At 49.2% G+C, this 15,041-nt stretch overlaps 1 protein-coding gene across 2 annotated transcripts in view; it reads left to right on the top strand.

The window, feature by feature from the left end:
* LOC147260756 (poly [ADP-ribose] polymerase tankyrase-1) overlaps window positions 1-14,968 on the top strand; it is a 15,894-nt gene extending 926 nt beyond the window's left edge. The window contains exons 2-28 of one of the 2 annotated variants that reach the window (XM_086207529.1): window positions 392-616; window positions 804-899; window positions 2,770-2,806; window positions 3,384-3,459; window positions 4,792-4,812; window positions 6,911-7,005; window positions 7,081-7,147; window positions 7,475-7,661; window positions 7,763-7,884; window positions 8,289-8,380; window positions 8,596-8,674; window positions 8,751-8,922; window positions 9,063-9,142; window positions 9,251-9,396; window positions 9,695-9,860; window positions 9,974-10,193; window positions 10,332-10,441; window positions 10,563-10,751; window positions 10,836-11,085; window positions 11,309-11,391; window positions 12,217-12,337; window positions 12,422-12,519; window positions 12,765-12,839; window positions 12,952-13,057; window positions 13,434-13,620; window positions 13,703-13,859; window positions 13,935-14,968. In XM_086207529.1, the coding sequence (XP_086063655.1) occupies window positions 392-616; window positions 804-899; window positions 2,770-2,806; window positions 3,384-3,459; window positions 4,792-4,812; window positions 6,911-7,005; window positions 7,081-7,147; window positions 7,475-7,661; window positions 7,763-7,884; window positions 8,289-8,380; window positions 8,596-8,674; window positions 8,751-8,922; window positions 9,063-9,142; window positions 9,251-9,396; window positions 9,695-9,860; window positions 9,974-10,193; window positions 10,332-10,441; window positions 10,563-10,751; window positions 10,836-11,085; window positions 11,309-11,391; window positions 12,217-12,337; window positions 12,422-12,519; window positions 12,765-12,839; window positions 12,952-13,057; window positions 13,434-13,620; window positions 13,703-13,859; window positions 13,935-14,021 (3,344 nt within the window). In that variant the 3' untranslated portion in view covers window positions 14,022-14,968. The remainder of the gene's footprint in view (window positions 1-391; window positions 617-803; window positions 900-2,769; window positions 2,807-3,383; window positions 3,460-4,791; window positions 4,813-6,910; window positions 7,006-7,080; window positions 7,148-7,474; window positions 7,662-7,762; window positions 7,885-8,288; window positions 8,381-8,595; window positions 8,675-8,750; window positions 8,923-9,062; window positions 9,143-9,250; window positions 9,397-9,694; window positions 9,861-9,973; window positions 10,194-10,331; window positions 10,442-10,562; window positions 10,752-10,835; window positions 11,086-11,308; window positions 11,392-12,216; window positions 12,338-12,421; window positions 12,520-12,764; window positions 12,840-12,951; window positions 13,058-13,433; window positions 13,621-13,702; window positions 13,860-13,934) is intronic. The other variant, XM_086207530.1, reaches the window with a different exon arrangement.
* Window positions 14,969-15,041: the final 73 nt, after the last annotated feature.

Below are 15,041 nucleotides of genomic sequence, written 5' to 3' on the forward strand. Positions count from 1 at the left end.
CAAAAACTGGTTGTTGCCAACGATCCTCAAGCTCTCCAGGGGGATGGTTTTGGAATATTGTTCCATTATAACATAGATCAAGTTTGTTCTTTTCCTTTTGTGAAAGGTTGTGTTCTCCTAGAGTGACATGATGTGTCAGACTATTCTATTTATGATTTATTTAGAATCTCACTGCTCATATTTTACAAAAGAACCAACAGTCATTACAACAACTTTGTCATCATATTGACTTTGATTTAGAACAAAAGGCAACTTGATTTTTCCATCGTTCCTTCCAGCTACAGATGTTTTACAGCTGCTTTTGCTCTCTGCAGCTAACATCTGTAGACTTGTTGTTAATTCCAGGGGGGAATTCAGTCCCAAGTCTCACTGCATTGTTATCTCCTTTCAGGTTTTGGCAGGAAAGATGTGGTGGAGCATCTCTTGCAGACGGGGGCTAACGTGCACGCCCGGGACGACGGGGGGCTCATCCCCCTACACAACGCCTGCTCCTTTGGCCACGCGGAAGTCGTCAGCCTCCTCCTGTGTCAGGGCGCAGACCCCAATGCTCGAGACAACTGGAACTACACACCGCTACACGAGGCTGCCATCAAGGGAAAGATAGACGTGTGCATCGGTACGTTGACATGTGGCGTAAAATGATCACACTAATTGACAGTAAAGCCTCAAGTAAGAATTCCGGCTGCAGGTTTTTCTGTGTCAGGCAGTGACGCTGTGGCCTGAAGCCTCAAGCAGCAGCAGAGGAACATCATGCCAGTGAATGCAGAGAAGCGATATTCATGTTTCCTTTGTCTGTCCCTCAGTGTTACTGCAGCACGGAGCTGATCCCAACATCCGCAACACTGATGGAAAATCAGCGCTGGATCTGGCCGACCCCTCGGCCAAGGCGGTCCTCACGGGTCAGTCCCCCGGCCTCCTGTGTTAGACATTCCAGCTGCGCTCCGACAGTCCCGCCTAGCATTCACACAAGGGCTGAGCAGGTTTATTGATCCTGTAATATTTATCGATAGTTGGTTTCCTCAGAGCATTGATTTTTCAGCCGTGAGTCTCGATACATTGAGCCCCATTCCAATCGCCCGTGTCCCGCACTTTGCAGGAAGAGCAGTTCACTCTGCCAGCTGCTGGTGTCGCTGTAGAGCATTTCTAGTTACCCAGACGCCGACGCCTTTCTCATCAGGTTAGAGCTGAGAGATTCAGGAGAACGGCGGCGAGTATAAATCCAGCGCCTGCACGCTTAAATGCAGATGTGTGGGAGCATTTTGGGTTCAAACACCAAAAGGAAAGTTAAGTTTTAGACAAAAGTGTGGCAGTTTGTGAGCTGAGTCACACAAACGTTAAGTACCCTGGAAGCACCACCAACCTGCGAGCCTCCTAAAACATCACCACCAGACAAGGAAGTGCTACCTGAGACCGAGCCCAAGAAGCTGAGGCGCGACCCCAAACAAACCAGCTGGACAGTGACGGCGGTTGTTGCCACAGGTTCCCATCGTCTTCACCGAGGTCGCAGAAAATGATGGAGTTCGTTGCTGCTTCATCAGTCAGGATTCGAGAGCTTACTGGGTGGTGGCAAACACCGGCTTGAGGCGCCTGGTGAACGTGATGGAGCCCTGCTATGCTGCTGCCACCCGCCAGTCGAATTATTGGCTGCCATGGTTTGTTTTGGTGAAGCTGGTGGCTGCACTGGCCAGCAGCTCCCTCCTGTGTTCAGTATCCAGCTCAAACGCTGCCTCAGAAGGCCACTGGCTGCACTTTAACTCTCAATGTTCACTTTTCTAAAGCTTGAAAGCTACAATTTGCACTCAGTTTCAAAAAATGAAACTAATTTTCTCAGCACATCTTTGATTCATTTTGTCCAGCGTTTGCGAGCTGCCAGTCGGAGCCTCATGTTGTGTACTTGATGCTTTCAGTTCAGTTCATTCAATCCAAGTCAGCGGAACTCACATCATTTTCTGAAAGGTTTTAAAACAGGTGGGCAACCATGTGCCATGGAGAGGTTCTCCTTCCACCCAGACACTTTAACACAGGGGTGTCCAAACTGGTCCAGTCAGGGCCGGTGTGGCTGCAGGTTTTCATTCCAACCCAGCAAAAGCAACACCTGATTCTACTTAAATCAACTAAGCTGTGTCCTCACAGCTCATTTGTTGGATCAGGTGTTGCTTTTGCTGGGTTGGAATGAAAACCTGCAGCCACACCGGCCCTGACTGGACCAGTTTGGACACCCCTGTGTTAAAGTGTCTGGGTGGAAGGAGAACCTCTCCATGGCACATGGTTGCCCACCCCTGTTTTATAGATAATAACATCTTGTGAGTGTGGAATCGTATCATGAGCTGAATGTTGTGTCGTATCAAGAGATGAGTGTGTCACTACAGCCCCAACTCACACCTCGTCCACCAACATCCAACATGACAAGTAACTCGACTCTTCAAAAGGATCAAATCCACCTCATCCGTCTGCCTGTGGTGTTCAATGAAAGGTTTCGTTTTTGTTATCATAAATGTGATGTTGCCAGTGTGTGACGTTCCCGCCCACGTTGACTCCACGCTTGTAACTGAGGACCAATAACACACCCCTCACGCTCCAGGGCTTTTGTGTTGATGTTCATGATGCTTGAAACTGCGGTCTGATGATGTCATTGGCGTCCTCTGGTGTCATGGTAACTCAGAAGACTTCAGCAGGTCCTCTCATCGTGTCTGTAATGCTGAGCCTCTGTGTGGTCTGGATCTGATCTGAATGTGTAATTTTTTTCTTGTTTTTTTTTTTTTTATCCAGGTGAATACAAGAAGGATGAACTTCTGGAAGCAGCGAGGTGAGTGTCTCCCCCTCCTCTTTCCACCATCTTGAGGCGACTGTTAGCTGTGGATGAGTTGACTGGGCGGAATCTTTAAGTCCTGCACTTCTACGGGTCCACACAGTTACGCCTGACATCTGCAACAACTGTGTTGCTATGGTGCAGCAGAGTTCTCATCACTTCCCCGAGGGGGCGGGTCCAACTTGTGTTCATGCAAACTGATTATAGTGGTTATATTACATTTGTTTTGTTCATTGCTCAGAGCAAATGGTGTCACATACGAGTAGTTCAGGGACCATGGAGAATGTGATTGGGACGGTCACAGTCCGGAGTCCTGATCCCGCTGGATCAGTTCAGCTAAATTGGTTTGGACAACATTTAACTTGAATGCATTTCAATAAGATTTGCTGTTTGGTTTACCGCAGCCTCCCGATGTGGCTTTGAACGTGACACCAGCAACCTGTGACACTGGATTCAGCAGCTGTGCGTCAGAACTGAAACCAGTGGATGGTGCATTCAAGCCTCGATCATGACATGTAAATCGCAAGCTTTCATTTCTTAAACTGATTCAGTTGTGGTTTTGATATCTTTGCAGGAGTGGAAACGAAGAAAAGCTGATGGCTCTGCTGACTCCATTAAATGTTAACTGTCACGCCAGTGATGGCCGGAAGGTAAATCAGCTATTAGTGCCCAACATGCTTGTAGCAGCACACACACACGTGTCCTGATCGCGTTCTGTAGGGTTGCAGCAGTCTTCTGTGGTTCTGTCCATGTTAGTCCTCAATAGAGGCCAAATGGCTGCTGACTCAGTGGAGAGGAGAGCCCACAGCCGTCCCAGGCGTCGGGTCACTTTACCAGCACAGGCTTTTGCTCTGTTGACTCTTGAAGTCATTTTCTCAAAGTGAGGGGAAGTTGCTCAATTTACTGTCTGAGTTTCTCAGGATGTTCGTTCCGTTTCATTCGAACCTGTCGAGTGTCTCAGCTGAAACATTGTGTCTGTACCTTTTGAGCAGCCAAGAATACGCAACAACCTCGCCTCCTCGTACGTTCACGGGATGATTTTTCCACGCCAGTGACACATCAGCCTGTAGATTATCGCGTGTTTGGCGTCAATCCATCTTTGCGGGGATATTTCCTGGGGGGGGGGGGCTGAGCTGGAAGAATACTGAACAAAGACATCATTTACAGAACACTGCTGAATGATTGGTTTTGCATTTCTCTTACATGTCATCACAAGCCGTCTTGTGTTGAGTCCTACTGCTTTTAGGGATGCACCGATTGTGTTAACATGGTAATTTGGCTGATAGCAGATGGGGTTTTGTCTTTTTACAAATCAATTCCACTTCCCTGCCCAGGAAACAAAAAAAATTCTCGGAAGGCTAAACATCTTGTAGACTTTAAGCCCTTTCTCACAGCACCTTGGAGGACCGACTCTACCCTACATTTTTCAACTTTTCGCGTCTGAGTGTCCTGACGACAATCGTTACCAGATGGACGGCAGCAGTCGACGAGGCAAACGCTGGCCGATACATCAGTTCATCCCTAAATGCTTTTGTTTGTCTATGTTTTTGCATTTGTCTAAGAAATAAGTGAAACCGTTTCCCATCTCTGACAGGTTTTTACAAATAACCGCCCCTCTAAGATGGTTGCATCTCCACTGTGCCATAGTTACCTCGTCACTACAGGTGTATCACTCCCAGCAGGTGTATTACCGGCCACTGCAGTCTACATGAACTCAGTCAGTGCAGCGGTGCAAAGGGGGTGTAAGACATTAAGAGGGTTCCATCCTTCCAGTAAACTACCCAGAAACCCCGGCGCCCTGGTCCGCTCATCCTGACGTGGTATAGAATGTGGCACCATGTTGGATGAGTGGCAGAGGGATTCAGGACCAGAGCTTTAGAAGAGGGCAGGGTGGGGTTGCTGTGAACAGACACTGTCATTTTGTAATTTTTTTTTGTTTTCACTTTGTTTTCCGTGTGACTCTGGCAACATTTGTCGATCAGTCAACATCCCAAAAAATGCTGGTAAGTTGACCTTGATAACAGCCATTGATTGATTGATGCACTGTTGTGATCTGTTGTTTTACTCCTTTTTTTTTAATCCATCGTTTTTACTTGACCAATAAGCTGGCTGTCACTTGTTAATTGCACATCATGGGTGTACGGGTCACTCGTGTATCCTGCCCTGATGCTCCTCTGTGTGTGTGTGTGTGTGTGAGAATGAGAGAGAGAGAGTTCGGTTGGTGTCATGGTGATTTCATTTTTTTGGATTTGGAGAGGAGTTCTAAGTGTCCACTGCCTGCTTGCGTCAGCATCTGTCTTCTCCTCGCCACGCTCACCCACCCACACTTCTCCAGCTGTCACTCGCTCTTCACGCCGTATCTGATCCGACTTTTTTATAATTTGATTCATTGATATATTTTCTGACGATCACTCCTGCATGCCTGAAGGCCTGCCCCTTTGCATCGTGTCACGCCAGTATATGTCTGTGGAATCTGTTTTCTTCACACCGCCTGATGAATCTGTTGCTCTGCAGCGATGAATGAACATCTCACCTGTCACTCGAGTGCTATGCTTCCCTCCATGGTAGTGACTGACTGCTCGTCTCATCCCACACTGAATGATGCCAGCGTGATTCAACTCTGACCAGCACATTCTGTCACTCTGGCTTTAAACCTAACTTTTTTTTTTTAATTATTATTTTTACTGTTCCGATGCATGAAAACTGAATGGAATATACCCCTCCTATTGATTGACAGCTTAATCTGACATACACCTCTAAACTGGGAAGGAGTTGCATTTGCAGCTTGTGCTCAGACTGTTTATTTGTCTTGCCTGGAACGTGAAGCCATTTGATTTGATCTATTTGCTTGCAGAGATGCTTTCTCAAACTCTTGACCTGCTCATTGTAGTTTCTTTTCAACCCTTGGCGTTGGGGATTTGATAGCTTTTGATCAAATCCAGCTTTGCTCATTAATATTTAAACACTAAATCGATTTAAAAGAACACAGCAACTTTTAGGGAATTTGCTTAATCTTCATCGCCCCCTGAGACAGACCAGAAGATGGAGCCCCTCTCAAAGGAGCTGAGACCCAGGCTAGTTAGCTTAGCCCAATGGCTGGTAGTGGGTGGGAAGTGTTAGCATCAGCTAGCTCAGGTCCAGGCTAGTTAGCTTAGCCCAATGGCTGGTAGTGGGTGGAAGTGTTAGCATCAGCTAGCTCAGGTCCAGGCTAGGTAGTTTAGCCCAATGGCTGGTAGTGGGTGGAAGTGTTAGCATCAGCTAGCTCAGGTCCAGGCTAGTTAGCTGAGCACAACGGCTGGTAGTGAGTGGAAGTGTTAGCATCAGCTAGCTCAGGTCCAGGATGCTGGTGTGTCCAGCAGGAATCCTCCTCCTCCTCCTCATCATCAGTAGCAGCAGTCGCTCTTCTAGTCCTCAACAAACCTTTGGTTCTGTTGACCCAAGTTCCAATGGAGCTTTGGAGGTGCTGCGTCAAATCACTGCTCCCAGTCAGGAAAGTAGTTCCGGCTACGTGTCTGATTCTACCACTACAACGTCTCCTCATGTTAAACTGGTATTCATCACCGAGGCTACACACAACCCTCCTGATATTAATGCAGGCAGAGACGCAGCTACGCTAACACTTCCCACCCACTACCAGTCATTGTGCTAAGCTAACTAGCGTCTCTAACTAAATCTCTGGCTCTGGTGAGGATGGCCAATAAGAGTTTGACTAAAAGCTGGTGTGTCCTTTTCCTATAGATTTAGCGTTATATCTTGATTCGCTGCCATCTCAACTGAACTGTATTTTCAGCTGTAATGGTAGGTTCCTTCTTTCTTGCCTCAATTCATGGACTTATTAGAATTAGATGGAGCAATGAGTTGATGAGATCAGGTTTGCCTGTCCCTCACCAAGGTTACCTCACAACAGTGACAGGGTTTAACTCTTGCTGGAATTTCCCACAACTTCGCATCATTATATTCGCCATTCATCTGCAACTCACCATGCATCGCCGGCTGCATCATGTTGCCCTAATCAGCCGCTTGCTGCTGTTGCCCCTGAAGGCATCACACAGGCAAGTAGCCTGCCAGCTCTGTGTGTTAACAAGCCGTCCTCTCTTACAGTCGACGCCCCTCCACCTGGCCGCCGGCTACAACCGCGTCCGCATTGTTCAGCTCCTCCTTCAGCATGGAGCCGATGTCCACGCTAAGGACAAAGGGTGAGTAATGGTGGACTTTTTATGAACTGAACTTTGTTATGAAGTCACTAATCCTGACGGCGAGCTGTCCTGCAGCGGCCTGGTTCCTCTTCACAACGCCTGCTCCTATGGACACTTTGAGGTCACCGAGCTTCTGCTGAAAGTAAGTTTCAGTTTCTTGAACTTGATGAGTAAAACAGTTAAACTTGCATTCAGATCATAGCTGAGCACGTCAGACTGTTGCTTCCTGAAAACCTCCATAGTTTGTCGTATTTACACAATAATCACACATCTATGAAGAACAGTAGTAAAATGTTTACTGGCAATGTGTGAATGTCCAGCAGCAAAACCTTCATTGACTGTGAAAAGGGTGAGGTGTCCTCCAATATAACCCTCCACCACCTCTCCAGGGTATTAAACTGACTGACTGATTTTTAGACTAATGTTAGTCCCCTCCTTGCGGGTCTGCTGATGCTCTGCTCTCCTGCAGCATGGCGCCTGCGTCAACGCCATGGACTTGTGGCAGTTCACCCCCCTCCATGAGGCAGCATCCAAGAACCGCGTGGAGGTTTGCTCCCTGCTGCTGAGCCACGGCGCCGACCCCACCCTGCTGAACTGCCACAGCAAGAGTGCCGTGGACATGGCACCCACTCCAGAGCTGAAGGAGAGGCTGACCTGTGAGCTCTCTGTCCATCACTGGCAAAACTGAATATGAACTTCTATTTGCCCGTGTGACACAAACATCCACTACTCATTAATGTCTCTCTCTTCCGTGTAGATGAGTTCAAAGGTCACTCACTGCTGCAGGCAGCCCGGGAGGCAGACATGGCCAAAGTGAAGAAGACTCTGGCTCTGGAAATAATCAGCTTCAAACATCCTCAGACCAACGAGACGGCTCTGGTCAGAACTCCGTATTTCAAGTTTGAATTCAGCATTTAAACTGAAATCACTGCTTAAAGCTGCAAAGTGCCTTAATTCTTCATATAAGTGAATGTTCCTCGCCACACCTGTGGGCTTGATGGAGCCAGGTAAAGCTCTGCATGCCACACAAGAGTGCACCGCCGTGAGGATGAATGCAGCATCTTCTACAGGCAGAACTGGCTACTCCCTGTTAGCACTCTGCTTACTTGTATGTAGCTAGATAGCGTCATTAGAGGATCCTCTGATTTCCCAAATGTTATTCTCTCACTCCCTCACCTTCTGTCTCCATCACTCTGGCTTCATATTTTGCGTACGTGAAACATTCGTCCAGCTTCAGCACTTCAGCACTACTCTGCACTGACTCGGTGTTGTTGTGTCTTCAGCACTGTGCTGTGGCGTCACCCCACCCAAAGAGGAAACAGGTGACTGAGTTGCTGCTGCGTAAAGGTGCCAACATCAATGAGAAGAACAAAGAGTGAGTTCCCCAGCAGTTCCCTTCTGTGGCAATTCCTTAACAGGAAATGCTAATTTCTTCATGTCTGACACATTTTACGGCCTCAGTTACCTGTCAGTGTTTTTGTCAGCGGGTGTAGGGGGGTGTTGAACACCAGTGAAAGCTGGCGATGTTGAAGCTCAGGCAGGTTCTTCAGCACTCGCTGGATCTGATGGCGTCCTGTCTGTTTGTTGCAGCTTCATGACTCCCCTGCACGTGGCTGCTGAGCGCGCTCACAATGACATCCTGGAGGTTCTGCAGAAACATGGAGCAAAGGTTCAGTTCACAGTTTTTTCATTCTTTTGTCATTCTAGCAGCAAAATGTAACATCCCCCCCGCCACACACATACAGGTCAACGCTGTGGACACACTCGGCCAGACGGCTCTGCACCGGGCAGCGCTGGCAGGTCACATCCAGACCTGCAAGCTGCTACTGAGCTACGGCGCCGACCCATCCACCGTGTCCCTGCAGGGTTTCACCGCCGCCCAGATGGGGAACGAAGCTGTTCAACAGATTCTTAACGGTACCAAAAGGGTTCTATGTTTTGTTTCCAGTTTGATGAAAAGCGAAGCCCACCAGACTCAATCAAGGGTCTCATATTAGTTTCAGGGTTCTATGTTTGTTTAGCTTTGGACTGAATTCGTTTTTTTAAATTCCTTCTAGAAAATGTTCCCACACGTAACTCTGACGTAGACTACAGATTTCTTGAGGCAGCCAAAGCAGGTGACCTGGACACGGTGCAGGTGAGTCCACACCCTGCTCTTTCTATGGTCTAGTTTTACTCTCCCTTGTAGCCATTATCACAACAAATGAAGTTTTTGGGAAGTTTCATGTTCTGGTGTGTGTTGCAGCAACTGTGCACCCCCCAGAATGTGAACTGCCGGGATCTGGAGGGCCGCCACTCCACACCTCTTCACTTTGCTGCGGGTTACAACCGAGTGGCTGTAGTGGAGTACCTGCTGCACCACGGAGCCGACGTCCACGCCAAGGACAAGGGGTGAGTTCCCTCGTGACCAGCTTGCTGATCACATTGCTTCTGCTGAGGTGGCGGACACAAAAACTACTGCCCTGATGTGCACAGGGGAAGCAGGAAGGTGCTAATTTCAAAGATATTTGCATCAATTTTCATTGAGTGGTCAGAATCCAGGCAGGTTTTTTGTCACGGTGTAAGGTTCAGAGCAGAGGATTCAGAAATGTTCTCAATGTTTCTGAAGGTGTCCTTCTAGTTACATGTAGGTGTCACTATTTTAACACGCTCATTATCCTGGTTCTTCCATCGTTTTGACGACCTCCAGCGGCTTGGTTCCCCTCCATAACGCCTGCTCCTACGGTCACTACGAGGTAGCAGAGCTGCTGGTCAGACATGGAGCTTCAGTCAATGTGGCCGACCTGTGGAAGTTCACGCCGCTTCATGAGGCCGCCGCCAAAGGAAAATATGAGATCTGCAAGCTGCTGCTCAAAGTGAGAGTTCATCACCATCTTACACTGTCGCTGGTTGGGGGCTGACAGATGGTCATGAGTGAGACCTCATTATTATAGGCCTGGAGACATAAAATGGTTTCCTCTCTGTTCAGCACGGAGCCGACCCGTCGAAGAAAAACCGCGATGGCAACATGCCTCTGGACATGGTGAAAGACGGAGACACGGACATCCAGGACCTGCTGCGGGGTGATGCTGCCCTGCTGGATGCCGCCAAGAAAGGCTGCCTGGCCCGGGTCCAGAAACTTTGCTCCCCAGAGAACATCAACTGCCGGGACACCCAGGGCCGGAACTCCACCCCTCTCCACCTCGCAGGTAGTTCAGACCAGCAGTTCAGCCTGAATCCATAACGCCAGTCCAGTACTCTATCCTTGAAGTGCTCTGACCCTCAGTCAGTCTGTTTTAGCTGACCTGCCTCTCTAGACTGTCCTCTGATTGCTGTCCTCTCCTCAGCCGGTTACAACAACCTGGAAGTGGCAGAGTATCTGCTGGAGCACGGGGCTGACGTCAACGCCCAGGACAAAGGAGGCCTCATCCCCCTCCATAACGCTGCTTCCTACGGGGTCAGCAGTCACATCAACAACACATGACCTCACATATTCACACACTCACGTCCCAGTCACTTTATCAGCTCTAGATTCCATCGACTAATCCGGATCCTTTCGTGTCTTCATTCCTCGCCAGCACGTGGACATCGCAGCCCTGCTGATCAAGTACAATACCTGTGTGAACGCCACAGACAAGTGGGCTTTCACGCCCCTCCACGAAGCAGCCCAGAAGGGCCGCACCCAGCTCTGTGCCCTGCTGTTGGCTCATGGAGCTGATCCAACCATGAAGAACCAGGAGGGCCAGACTGCACTGGACCTCGCCACGGTAACCTCAGCATACAAAGCCTCATTTGGTTGCTCCAGTTTTTCCTTCCATTTCTAACTAGATAAGTCTTTGCTGCTCCTTCAGGCTGACGACATCCGGGCCCTTCTCATGGACGCCATGCCCCCTGACGCTCTCCCAAGCTGCTTCAAGCCCCAGGCCACAGTGGTCAGCGCCTCCGTCATCTCCCCCGCCTCCACGCCATCCTGCCTGTCGGCCGCCAGCAGCATAGACAACCTAGCCGGGCCACTGACGGAGCTTGCCGCCGCCGCCACCGCCGCCGGAACTTCCGGAGTGGCAGATGGAGCCACAGGGACAGATCGCAAGGAAGGAGAGAGTAGGTGTCGCGCGTCTGCTTCTTAGCTCAGGTTTCATAAGGTTGTGAATGACCTGGAAAAATTATGGAATTTTAAAAATGCAATTTGCAGGCCTTACGAGCTCATAAAATTTAAAAAAAGCCTTAAAGTTATTGAAAGGTTGTGGAAATTTGCTTCGCACTACAGACAAATGACTATGAACCTGTTAACATGATGGGTGATTCCTTTTCCCTGCTGTCACAGTGGCAATGCTGGACATGAATATAAGTCAGTTCCTGAAGAGTCTGGGTCTGGAGCACCTGAGGGACATCTTTGAGAGGGAGCAGGTGAGGCTCAAACTCAAGTGTCACTTAGACTCAACTGCTAATTTTCAGATGGACGTTTGACATCATCAGCTCTCAGACGGCAGTCCCACAGCGGGATATTTCACTGAGATGTGTTCAAAGACCAGGGCGTAGATTTACAAAATGACTCCTAAGAAAAAAACAGTGGTTCTTACAGCAAAATTTAAGAAGCTCAATTTCAGCTCTCAAAAATCGTACAAATGTCTTAAATTCTCCGAAGAACTTCTGAAACATCTTTGAAGTTCTCTGGATGTTCTCTTCTCTCTGCTACCCTCAGATCGTCCGTCTGAACAACCAAACTTTCTCTTGAGTCAGTAGAGAGGCAGAACCCCTCCACAACAGCAGGAACAACATACAAGTAGCCGCTTGTCTTCAGTCCTGACCAGATAGAATTCTTCTTTTCACTTCCCACCCACCGCCATCCGTTGCGCTAAGCTAACAAGCAGGCAGACCTTTCTCCCTCCTCACCTGACTCAGGGGAAGATACAAAAGATGTATTTCTAAAAGGAGTTCTTGTGTTCCTTTTTAAAAACAAACCAGAAAGTAATATTTACCTTCGCTCATCTGTCTGAGAGACATCTCTTCAAGATATTTCACCTAAAACTTACAACCCTTTAGTTATGTTTGTTTTTTTCTTGTTTCTTAAGATTGCACACTGGAGTTTTTCTCTTAAATTTCAACTCATGCTATAATTACATGTTTAGGAGGAATTAAGCTCGTAAGGTAATCCAGCCGGAGGGGTTGGGGCGGAGGAGCTGGCTGGCGGTGAGCGTGGTGTCACCAGTGAAACCTGTGGTCTCTTTGCAGATCACTTTGGACGTCCTGGCAGATATGGGACACGAGGAGCTGAAGGAGATCGGAATTAACGCCTACGGCCACCGACACAAGCTCATCAAGGGTGTTGAGAGGCTGCTGGGCGGCCAGCAAGGTGAGGGGGCCCGCTAGACTCGCCTGCTGACAGACGTCTGTGGAACTTCACTCCAGGATTTAAAGGTGACTCTGTGTTTCTCAGGTGCCAACCCTTACCTGACATTCCACTGCGCCAACCAGGGCACCATCCTGATCGACCTTGCCCCCGACGACAAGGAGTATCAGTCAGTGGAGGAGGAGGTGAGTCGGGCCGGCTGAGCTCATTCACGAGGAGATGCTCGTTCATACGCAAACAGGAAGTGTGCGTCTTTACCAACTTAAAGCGTGACAACAAAGTTCCCTCCGATTGTGAACTTGAATGAAGGCCGATTCAAACAGGCGATTGTTGTTGGTTGTCAAACGATGAGAAGGTGGATTGTAAGGCTTCAGTCTGGCCAGGTCAAAGGTCACTGCAGGATCCTAACCTTGTTTCTACTGTGTCTCAGTTGCAGAGCACCATCCGAGAGCACCGAGACGGAGGCAACGCAGGGGGTGTGTTCAGCAGATACAACATCATCAAGGTGCGTCTGATCAGCAGCAGCGTCCAAGTGTACTTCGCTATGGTGGGGTCACGTGATCTCTTGTGTGAACCTCATCACACATCACGTCTTTACATGTGTGTCGCACCTTCAGATCCAGAAGGTGGTAAACAAGAAGCTGAGAGAACGCTACACTCACAGGCAGAAGGAGATCGCAGACGAGAACCACAACCACCACAATGAGCGCATGCTGTTCCACGGTAAAGCACCCCCCCCCCCCATCAGCACTCTGATATCGAGATCTGGGACTGAAAACATTGTCGCGTTTGTGGCTCTGGGGGACAGATTGTGAGACAGTAGGAAGTCCCTGAGCGGCTCCACTGTCCATCCACATCTGTTAGTGGAACGTCGTCATTCCTGGTTGCTATGAAACATGGAGTGATGACAGTTCCGGGCCCTTTAATCTGATCATCATGGAGCAGATGGGATCGCAGTTTTTAATCTGAAGCTGGTTAAATGTCCCCAGGTTCACATTCCCGAGCCACAGTAGTCCGATTAGTCCGGACTTCTCATCTTGGTTCTGGCAGCTTTCTGGTTCCGTGACTCCTCTTCATCAGTGCTCCTTCGTCCTCTCAGGTTCCCCATTCATCAACGCCATCATCCACAAAGGCTTTGACGAGCGCCACGCTTACATCGGAGGTATGTTCGGGGCAGGGATCTACTTCGCAGAGAACTCCTCCAAAAGCAACCAGTATGTGTACGGCATCGGCGGCGGCACGGGCTGCCCGACGCACAAGGACCGCTCATGCTACCTGTGCCACAGGTGAACTTGTAGACTTCAGCGTCCAGGTTTTCCCTGTCAGAGACAAACTTGGGTCCAACCTTTTCTTCTTTCTCAATCTCAGGCAGATGCTGTTCTGCAGGGTGACTCTGGGAAAATCCTTCCTCCAGTTCAGTGCCATGAAAATGGCCCACGCCCCCCCGGGACACCACTCGGTCATTGGGCGGCCCAGCGTTAACGGTCTGGCCTACGCCGAATACGTCATCTACCGAGGAGAGCAGGTAGACGTCACACTAATCAGCCTGGGAACATGCAGACTGTTCAAGTTGTCTAAATCCTCGCCGTTGTTCCCTCAGGCCTACCCAGAGTACCTCATCACCTACCAGATCCTTAAACCAGAGAGCACCGCCCAGTCGGCTGCAGGAGCGGAGCAGAAGTCGTAGTGGCTTCACATCTGTCTCTCACACACACACACACACACACACACACGGACTGGACGGTCAATACTTTCTCCTTTGTATTGTTGATGCATAAACACCCTTTTAATCCTGACTCACTTCCAGTTTCCGCTCCAGTGGTCTCCATGGTGACCAGTGCTTCATCAGCACGCGCTGTACAAAATCTCCCCTTTTCACTTTTTAGTGCATTGGCTGCATGTTGACGAGCATGTACGGCCCAATAGCGTGTGTGGGTTAGTTCTGTAGAAGTAAACCACTCTTTTATTCCTCATGCTTTGTGACTGTGGAGAATCACCAACCCCCTCACACACACACTCACACACTCCCCGTCGAAGCCTGACGCCTGTGGCCTCCTCGTACCCCCCCACCCCCTCGTATCTGGACTCGTCCTGTATTTTAACGCTAACCTGACACTACGGGCAGGTCGCAGCAGGTTGATGCTATGCTAGCGAGCCCTGGGACTCTGAGGCTGTTGTCGTGCCGTCCCCGGCGGACACAGGAGGGCTGTCCACTCCGAGATGTTGACTGTTCTACTGGCATCAGTGTCTCATGGACGAGAGTCCGGACCAGGCTGTCGTCACGTGGACGCTGTACATTAACACGTCGCATAAGGCAGAGTAGCTCCGTGTTGCTTGTGATGCTGTAACCGCCGATCGCCAGTGACCTCATGGAGGCGCCGCTCCGTCATCACCGGTCTTGCTCTGACATCCCACGTTTAAGGATTTGCACTTTTACATAGAAACTTATTTAAGTTATTTTGAATTTAAATTGCTAATTTTCTGGAAAAAAGTATTTGTACAGGTTGTGTAAATGGTTGTGTATAACTGTTGCTGTTTAACTGTCTTTGAGTTGAACATCTGAATTTTTCCTGTCATGCCTTCTTGACTCCCCCGAACTTTTTTTTTAATTAAATAAATGTCCCATTACAAGTGTGAAGTTGTTAACGGTTTGTTGTCCTCGCCATCCCTCGGCTGTCCGACCCACGCTGATGCCCTCGGTGAGGAG

This window comes from Aulostomus chinensis, chromosome 6, assembly GCF_037954235.1.
Source record: "Aulostomus chinensis isolate RoL2024-O1b breed Wild chromosome 6, RoL_Achi_v1.0, whole genome shotgun sequence".
In the NCBI taxonomy this organism is placed as follows: domain Eukaryota; kingdom Metazoa; phylum Chordata; class Actinopteri; order Syngnathiformes; family Aulostomidae; genus Aulostomus; species Aulostomus chinensis.